Source organism: Papaver somniferum, chromosome 11, assembly GCF_003573695.1.
Source record: "Papaver somniferum cultivar HN1 chromosome 11, ASM357369v1, whole genome shotgun sequence".
NCBI lineage: Eukaryota > Viridiplantae > Streptophyta > Magnoliopsida > Ranunculales > Papaveraceae > Papaver > Papaver somniferum.
Genome location: NC_039368.1, coordinates 55267345 through 55277971, shown reverse-complemented (window position 1 = coordinate 55277971; position 10627 = coordinate 55267345). Strand labels below are relative to the sequence as shown.

At 36.0% G+C, this 10627-nt stretch overlaps 1 protein-coding gene across 1 annotated transcript; it reads left to right on the top strand.

Moving 5' to 3' along the window:
- Nucleotides 1-2605: 2605 nt before the first annotated feature.
- Nucleotides 2606-2968, top strand: LOC113324431 (peroxisome biogenesis protein 19-2-like). The gene has a single exon (XM_026572749.1). It carries the CDS (start codon nt 2606-2608, stop codon nt 2966-2968), a length of 363 nt encoding a protein of 120 aa, XP_026428534.1.
- Nucleotides 2969-10627: the final 7659 nt, after the last annotated feature.

The window sequence follows — 10627 nt, the reverse complement described above, 5'->3', positions numbered from 1 at the left end:
TGTACACCTTTCATCATCCACCACGTGTACAGAAAGAGACACGTGGAAGGCATGTGAAGCGAGACATCAAAACATGATAGCAAGCATCTCATCAGAAGATGCCATCGGTCAGCATATCTGACGGTCAGGGACAGAGGACCACAGAGGTATGATGGCTCAGAGGAGCACCAGATAATACCCCTTGGGTATTAACACACCCAATCCCGAGGAAGATACCATATCAACGGCCGAGAAAAAGTTAGGCTGACACATATATGACCAGACAAAGAGACACTTGTCTGACACGAGCAGACATCCATCTACCCGCATTAAATACCCAAGAGATATACACGTGTCGATCAGCTCGTGGAAGAAGCGAGGATAACCCTTCGTATTCAAGCTCAGGTCGCGGCATATGCCGAAGACCTCTGCGTAATAGGCACAAAGCACAAGAAGATAAGATTACAACGGCACCTCAGAGATGGGACCCACGTTCCATCCCTATAAATACCCCTCTCCACTAAGAGATGAGGGGCAGACCATTTTGGGAGAGCAATTAGAGGAGAACATAGGAGAGAGAAATAGGAAGAGTAAGTAATCCCCCTACTTCCGCAGACCCATGTATATTCTAAAGTCATTCGACTATCTTTGTAACCATTCAATACATAGTGAAACACCAAACCCCGTGGATGTAGGCCTTAGTGCCGAACCACGTAAATCTGTCTCATTTACATTTCAGCACCTTACATTCAGCGTTAAACTTCATATGCTTTATATTTATACTTGATTCTCGATTTATTCCTTTATACGAACATTATTTATGATAATATTCGACTAGACAATGACAAGCCCGGAGGCTTCGAGTCGATGAATCGATATAATCATCCCGTTACGCATACGATGTACAATTCTAGAATTAGGATGTATGCGAATATTGTTTATGAATACGTGGATGGCTTCGTGATTTATGTGTTCACACTTACTGAACGTATTAAATAAAGGATGAGGCACCTTCAGTGTCCCAAACCGGAGTTCACCACACTCCATATACATATTTGCTAATGTGTAATTCAGATTCCGAAACGACGTATTATCTATGTTTGTAAAATGCCATTCCTCAATAATGGAATGAAATTCACTCTTTTTCAACCACTTGATCGAAACGATTTCGCGCACCATAGACCTCAATGTATATAGCATACCACAACAATCCCTCAACTGCTCAGAACTAAACTCTCCTCATGTATTGCCATTTTATTATGGTTTCTCCTATGGTCTCTATGATTACCCCAAAATGATCTTATCTATAAAAGAAAACAGAAAATCCCAACTAACATGGTCAGAGTTGCCATACAGTTGAAACATGAGTTCACAGGGCTAACACATGCTACTCCCACATCTGCCTAATGCGACTCCATTACTAAACAACGCCAGCAGTCACTAGAACCCAATAACAATTCCAGTTGGATGGAAACCCCGAACCCAGAAAGAATAAAGATTAATACCGATAAGGCAACGAGGGGATAACAACGACTTGCTGAAAGGGGTTTATCCGCAAGATCAGTTACCACACACATCAATAGAGCAACCTATAGGGATAGCCACATATTTTATGGCGGATATACAGACTATGGTTATGGCTGTCAGAACAACACCAACCAGACAGTGAACCAAAATTCGTTTTGATTCAAACTCACAAAACCTAGTTTATTTCACCGATAACATAATCGAAACACCATGATACTTATGCTCAACAAAATCATAGCCTTACTGCAATCCATGTCATAAATTATACTCCAAGATGAATATGTAAGGAAATCAGACCGCAGATAGACTAAAAAATCACGCAGACAATGAAAGTCAACCAAAATAACAAATAAGTGTACTTTTAATGAGGCGGCAGACAACTTAGGTAAGTTAGCCAGGAAAAACTCTTTAGATAAAATATGGTTTCATCAGTCCAGATAACATTTCCCTCTTCTTTCTTGGTTTTACCTATTTTCCATCCCCTGTTTCCCTAAATCTCATCCCAAATACACAAATCAGATTTTGTAATACTTTTTTAAGATTGGGTGGACAAAACTCACTATATTATTTCCATTGATAACCTGACAGTGAACTTTCACCATCGTTGCCACCAAACTGATCAGGTTTGGAAACCACGTACAATGAAAACCTAATGGAAATAGTGAAATATCTATATATTCCCTTGGTAATTAGTATATTAATTTTGGTTCATTTGCACTTTGTTTAAGCTACATCGACACAAAAATCAAAGGTTTAATAAAAAGAAAATCTTAATTAGAAATGCTCTGATTAACTGAAGATATGTTCTTTTAATTTTGGGTACAAACCATTACTGGACCATGTCTATGAATAATACAAGGATTAGTGTGATGGTAATATATAGATGGCGAGGTGGTGTTGATATGAGATACCCAGGTTAGGTTACTAGGTAGATCAGTGGTTTTATGATTAGATTTTTTTTTTTCGAAGGCACAAATTGGGGATACTCATGGATATATGGGGCTGGATTTTAGTTAAGGGGATATTTTTAATTTGGTATCCCCAATCATGTTTTCTAAATTAAATACATAAAAAAGATTTTTTTTTCAAAACGATCCAGATGGATGATTTTCATAATCTCAATCTAACTTCATCACAAAGGAGTGAAAATATTAGGGAGAATAGCCAAGATAAGTCTTTTCCATCATTATCGTCCGGAGCGGTACAAGGATTATTAGGTGGTTTGCCTGATTTAAAAAGTAAGAAAAAGGGGAAACAACCACCAAAAAAAAGAAAGAAAGAAGATCCTGTGACTGAGGCGTTTGAGAAATTGAGGGAACAAACTAGAGAGGAAGTTCGTGGGTTAGAATCGACTATTGCGGCAGCATCTAAGGTGCCTAATTTGGGTGTAGATGGTTTAGGGAAGGAGGACGTAATGATGGATGATTGGGTTAAGCAATTTGAAGAGATGATTGGGTCTTAGGTATATATATATCATTAGTACAAAAAAAAAGCTGGCTGAGTTAGACTGTATTAGTGGTGGTCAGGATTTGTCCAGACAAAGATAAATGTCGTGGTTCTCCTGACCACCCCCTACAACTCGCATGCGTGACATTAATTCCAATATTATGAATGAAAAATGAATACTCAAGTCAAGATATGGATTTTCAAAAATTATAACGGGGAGGTTCGAACTCATGACCTATTGTGTCATAAGAGTGGCATCTAACCAGTGTTCCACCTTGGTTGGAATTAATATAAAAGATAAATCAACGGTGGTGGTTTGTTCAACTTAAATATCATAATTGCTTTATTAATTAGTATTTCACTAATTGCACATAATAAATAATCTATTCATTGTAAGTGTTTTATTAATTTGTGTTTCACTAATTGCTCATAATAAATGACTAATCATTTTTTAATTATAAATGTTTTCTTAATATAATAAATACTGAATTAATCATTATACAAAGCTTTTGGTTGGTAACCTAGCAACAAGCTGGGCTCCAACACCTTTTTGAATAGCAACGCCTAATCTATGAAAAATAAAGCTACCAAAACCACTACTAGCGTCGTTACTAACTAAACAATTCTTCAGGCGCTTGAAAAAACACAAAGTATCCTCACCCAACTCTCATAGAGTAGAGAAAGCCAAAACACTCAATCCATGGCCATGTGAAATACACTTGTCCAAGTATTTAGAGTGTTTACGTGAAACCGCATTAGATATAGCTTTCCCTGGGACGAAAGAGCAAATTTCATCACCTGCGAAGGGCGAAACACCAGTGACATCCATACAAACATCCTTTCCGTCTTCCCAGTTAAGCACAAGAATATCAGCAGGTTTCAGCTCTTTGTCATCATTCGTCAGAAATCCCAAAGAAACTTCCTTACGAGCAGGAACACTAGCTTTGAAGCAAATGTCGACGAATACATCACGAACAATATCATGTCGAAACTTGGGGCCTATATCCTTAGCACAATGAAGTGCATGATCACCAAAGATGTCCATGGTTTTATTACAACTTGGGCACAAGCCATTCTCAAGAAACAATGGGATACCAAGACGATAACAAAGTACAGCTCTAAAATGTCTAGGTCCAAGGCACTGATTAAGCCCAATGATGGGTACAGCCATTAAATAATCTTGTGCATGCTTCATACGGTTGCACTGCCACAGGATGGAATCTCTTGCAGACATAGAAAATTGGTCTGGGATTTGCTTCTTAACTGTATCAAAATAAGTGACTGCCAGGGAGTGCATGGATGGGGGGGGGGGGGGCAGTATCGTCGACACAGTATGTAGAAGGCAAGCCACATACCTGAGAAAAATTCTGTAGTACAAACTGACAAGCAGAGCCTTTTTCAGTTGAGAATGAATTACCAAGGATCACCTTTTGTACCGAAGTCGTCTGACACTGAGAAGCAAGGTAACAATAGGCGCTAGTGTCAGCCATGGTGTAAATGCCAAGTCCACCATCTTTGATGGGCAAGGTAGATAGTCGCTGCTGTAGAGGACCAAACCTCGCACCATCACCAGTGATGAGAAGTCTCAAGTACTTAAGTAAGTGATCATCAAAAAGGGCAGTGGCAGATTGTAAGGCTGCAGGATTGGTAGTACGCATTGCAAAATACAATCTAGAAACTCCAGTGCAATTGCGGAGTAATAACATCTCACTTTGAGGGTCTTTGAGTTTCTTGATAGCAGACATCAATTGAACAGTCTTATTCACCCTGCTCAACATCATATCACTGATAAAGTTCAAATCCAGACTCACCGGTCCACCCAATAGTTTAACATCATTAGAAGGTCTACCAATATCAGCGGGGAAAACTCCGTCAGCTGTGCTTCTGGGGTCAGTAGAAGGCCAAAAGACTTCGGTTTTCTTTACATTAAGATGTAAACCCCTGCGTGGTCCCTCAGTTTCTATTATGCTCAGAGCCTTAGCTACCTCTAATGTATCACCAATAATTGTACCATCATCCAAGTACCAAGCGTGCAAGTCAAGTTTGCATTGAGAAGCAATAGTCTTCACTAGGGGGTGAAGTGTCAATGCAAAGAGCAGAGGACCAAGGGGGTCACCTTGCTGAACTCCAAGTGCAGATGACAAAATATAATGGTCATAGTAGAGTTTGGCAGGCCTCGAGTAACAAAATTCTACCCAACGAGAAATACCTGGACAATGAAGGCGAACCTCTTTGATGAGCTGCGATCTGCTCACCATGTTGAAGGCATTGGAAAAGTCAATGAGCATCAATGGACATTTTTGGCGACAATGAGTAGTAGAAGAGGTGGAGTCCGAAAGATCAGTGGTGGTTAAGGGCGGCGCCAAACACAACTATATTTATTTTTGTTCTTTTATCATATAACATGGGATACAAAGTCCATTTTTCACATGTATCCAACTTGCCAGGAGTTTTTTCTCCCTCTTTCTTCAAAATTCTGGCTCCGCCCCTGGTTCGTGGTGGAAGAAGTAGTGACTAGGGGTGGGACTTGGGTTGGGTCAACCCATCCAACCCGAACATTGGGCGGGCATGGGAAATGTATTTTAAAATTTTGGGCAAGCTCGGGCACAATTTTAATAAACCCGAGTTAAACTCGGGAAAGCATGGACACAAATATTTCTAACCCGAGCAACCCACCCAACTCGAGGAACTATAATATAATTATATAAACTATTTTTATAATTGTTAGTATTATCTATTAAGAGCAATTTTAGACATTTTCTTCAAACCTAATAATGAAAATATAAATCATATCTATCTCATCATTAATTCAATATGAAAAAAATATATATTATTTTTAATAATCATAAGGTATTTAGAAATTTAAGCTAAATATAATAATTAAATCCTATAATTACTTTGTTATTATCACATTAATAAAAATAAATTTTACTCCTTCCGTCCCCATTATATAGGCGGAGAAGTGAGTTTCTCTTAGAATAAGTTTTTTTTTTTGATTTCCTACATTTCCATCCTCTTTCCTGTTTTATCCTTTGTATAATTTCCAACACTATAAACAGTAACTTAATTGTGGTGATAACTACCTATAATAAATAAGGGCAATATATGGAAAAACCCATCCTGGAATTGAAAGTCTGCCTATCTAATGGGACTACAAATTTTTACAACTCCGCCTTTATAATAGGAACAGAGTGAGTAAGACTTAATTAAGGTCATTAGGGTTTCTTTGTGTGTATATATGAGTCTACTAACTAAGTATTAGCATGGTCAACCAGAGGAATATAACTTGGGCGGGACTTGGGCAGCATCTTCACGGGTTCCAAGGGCAATCTGGGCAAAAGATTTCTACCTCGGGTCTGCCTCGACGAAACCTTCTAACCCGACCAACCAACCCAAGTCCCACCCCTAGTAGTTCCGGTGAGTAGTGATGGACAATATTAATTTTGTGCTGTCGTTACAACATCGATAATATCGTAGTGTGGAAGATGTGGTTGGTTGTTTTTAACACTTTTGATAAAAGAAGGTACCATATATTTCAGAGATGATATCATACAAGATAATATTTTCATGATCGTAGTTGGATCACCCAAATGGTACCCCTGTTAACTTTGGTACTATATCGTATAAATCATGATTTTTTAATGTTAAAATAAAATTGATTGCAATACAAAAAAGAATATATACACGGAAAAAATAAATAATGAAACTAATAAATTGACGACATTTTGTTTAATCTAAACCTCATACATGGCATTTGTGACTGAAAATTAGAATTACGTCCAACAACCTACATGGGGTGGGAGGCACTAATGGTGGCAGTGGTGGAGTCAAAAATTAACATCGAGGAGGCCTACTTTAAAAAAAAAAAACATGTAAACTCTGATGGACTACACCATAAATATATATGGACAAAGTACTATTTATAAAATAAACTAAAAAATTTATGCAGTTATTAAGAATTTAAGGGGTTAGAGCCAGGTTAGTCAATCCTTGGCTCTGCCACTAGGTGGTGGTGGATAAAAAAAAATGGATTCATATGGTTTTATGGTGGTGGCGGGTATTGGTGAACAAAAACATATCATGCTAATTTCGTAACGCCACAAAATATGTAACGTTATATTATAAAGTATAAAACGTGGTTGATCATTCTAATGTTAAAATAAACTCGATAAAACACATGTCCATTTTAAAAAAATTGGTGCAATCAGTTGCCATGTTATGTAATAACTAAACGAACGACACGAATCAAGATCAGAACATATGAAATTATTTATTATCGATTTGTCTATGTAAAGAGTGGTCAAGATTTGTCCTTGCAAAGATAAATTTATCGTTGGGGTTTGTTTAACTTAACCATTTTTAAATATTTTATTAATTAGTGTCTCATTGATTGTTCATAATGATTAATTAAATTTCTATTATAAATGTCCCTTTAATAATCTAACATAAATACATAATTTTATTAATAAATAATTGTACTAAAAGCTATATCAATTCTAATGGTGGTAGTGGAAGTAGGGTTAGTATAAACGGTGGCGGGTGTTTGTGAATGGTGGATGCGGTAACATTACTATTGGTGGAAGAAATAGTGGCGGCGGATGGTTTTTATGGTAGTGGGTGTTGGTAATAGTAGTGGATAATAATAGTTTTGCTTTTTAGTGAGTTTTATTGACCGCGTAAAAAAAAAATCTTCACAAAACATGCAACATTGTATTGTGAAAGATGTAATTGGTTGTTTTTAGTACCATTGATAAGGACAAAAATCAAATATTTTGAGGATGATACCGGGACGTATAAGACAATATGATCATGACTGTTGGATCACCGAAACGGTATCCGTATTATATAAAGGAAATTGGTAACCCACATAAGAGAACATTATCGCTTTCTCAAGTACTATTACATTTTTTTTATCCCGAAAGACCATCAATGTTGAGTTGTTTCACGACAACTACCTACGAAGACAACAACTTTCACGCAATTCCCGATATAAAACATTATTGACCGGGAAAATGTATTTGCATTCTAAAATATTTGTTTGAAAATTATGTTTGTTCATCAAAATCATCATAGAAAATTCTAAATCATAAATCTAAATTTCGTCTCCGATGTTTATAGAATATTTTTTATATTTTACATTCTCAAGTCATGCCACCTCTTGATTACAAATCAACGATATCAAATTACGGATCAATATGTATAGGTTTCATTCACTGGGTTAGAAGGTAGAGTAGATACAGATGGGTAGATCACACAAAGCATATCATGACTGAGAATACTTCAATAATTTGGTTAAGAAATAAAGTCAAAAATTTAACATTAACTTTCTATGAGACTAATTAGATCGGTTTCGATAGGAGTCGACTAAAATATGGATTAATAATAATTTTCACGTAAGACAATTTCAAAACATAGTTTGGCTAACTCTGTCTATGTAAAGAGTGGTCAAGATTTTTCCTTCCTCAATTGCTATGTTATGTGAGAAGAAGGTGATATCTAAGATTGAGGTACAATTCAAATCTATTAGATTCATACCATTTACAACTGGACGCCTTGAAAAAAATTGACGTGTTGTTATTATTATTACAGTTAAGGGATACATTGACCACACTTGCGCAAATAGCTTACTTTGCAGATGATTGGTGTTGCATGTACTATTTAAAATGCAACAATGAATTTGAGGAAACAAGGCATCAGAAGCAGTGTTCGGAATATTTTGGATATAGTAACTTAGACCCGATGTAATACTTATGTTTTTTTTTTTTTTAGTTTTTCCACAATATATTTATTTAAGAAAAATGAACATTGCAAATACATAACATCAACAAAAATTAGAAAGATTGCGTTTGATAATAATGGCTACCGATGGTCTGGAAACGACAAAATAAAGGAATTGTTGTAGAAGAATTGTTGGGATATACGACAGATTACTTGATACGAATGAAAGAGGTATAACTATTTCGATTCTGAAATCACATAAAGTTCACAGTAGAAGATGACATCAAGTTTAAAGTTAGTAACAAATATAATATGGGTAACTAAAATGTTAAAAACAAACAGGATATATAAACTTCGAAAGCCGTGGGACTTGAAGAGGCCAATTTTGAAAACTACAATCTTAGAAAGCAACGATCCACAACACTATAATTTTTTTTTATAAATATTCAACGTAGAAGATGTCAACTTTTGGTAAAGGATCTATTGACAACCTATAAATTTGAAATAAGATCAGGGAGTACAATATGTGTTCAAGGTTCTTTATGAGGCAATGTGTCGCCAGATTGTATTCCAAGTGAAGGTAGGAACATATGGAAGTGACAAAATGTCAAAGACTTTTGAAGTTACCAAAACCTTCGTAAGACGAACTGCTGGGCACAATACTTTGTTGAAAATTTAATGGCAGAGGTTTGCATTTGTATAATCCCTTCGAAAAGGTAATTGGTACACATTTTAAACATTGTCATCTAATGGGTGTTGAAAAATTACAGGAAAATCATGTCACATTGGAGAGTTTGTATCATCCGTTCGATGCAAAAAAATATTATTCTTTTCCTATTTGGACGATCGACAACATGACCATGATAGATGAGTCAGCTGGAGCGAAATAGGAGCATGGGGAGACTTTTATGGACGATATTGATTAGTTGATTTCACTGAGATGAGCGCTGCTGACGACATATTTCCAAGAAATATTTAAATTCCATGTTCATGTAGAGCATTATCTCATTATAAACAATGGACCTAAAAAAAAAAGTGTCTGGAAGTTAAGATTATATTTCTTTCTTTTGAGCAAATTTCCGGCGGTAAAATGTTAAAGGAAAAAAACAAAAAAAAAGAGAGGAAAATCCCGACTATTTTCATGACAAACCCATATTAAATCACAAGGAGTTGATAAGTATTCGGGACAAATTATACGATAAAAATGAACCAACACCATGACCCGTGCCGTTACGTCACGGGTTAAGGGCCAGTATTCTTACAAATTGGAATTAGGGTTTACAATATTTGGGTAATTTTTGAATTTTATTGGAGAATTATCATAGGTATGTTCTAATGCTTAATTAGTTGTAGGAGAAAACCCTTAAATTTTGATGATGCTCAATCAAGTTTCCAATCACTCATATTCAATTGGCATTGTTATCTCACATGAATGCAATACCAACTGTAACAGTCGGTATTATTTTGTTGATGAAACCAATACCGACGGTGTTAGTCGGTATTGTCGGCTAACACTTCCACTACCAACTGTTAATTCAACCGGGGATACTTTAGGATACTTTAGTTATTACAAAAAATTATTTGGTTAAGGGACTCTTAAATTACTTGCTAGTTTTTCTTTTTTTTAGTATCCCAAGTTTTTGAGAGTATCCCCCAATTATTATTATTATCATTTTTTTTTTCTTAAATTTTCTTCTTCTTCGACGATGGATGATTTATGGATTCCATTTGAGAGAAAGGAAAAAAGAAGATAGTGGGACGAAGACGAAAATTATCCTTATAATATGGTGAGTTTTGTTTACCCAATCTAGAAAGAGTTAAGAAAAAATTGATTTGTGTGGTTGGATGGAATTTAGGGAAAATGGAAATGAGAAATACGTAAAACCCTTTTCTTTTAGTCTTGATAAATATTTTCTTTCAGAGAAAAACAAAAAAAATACCAGAGCAACGGTGTAAG

Excerpts from the sequence above, each read along its gene's own strand:
- LOC113324431 (XM_026572749.1), top strand. The coding sequence starts at position 2,606 with ATGGATGATTTTCATAATCTCAATCTAACTTCATCACAAAGGAGTGAA.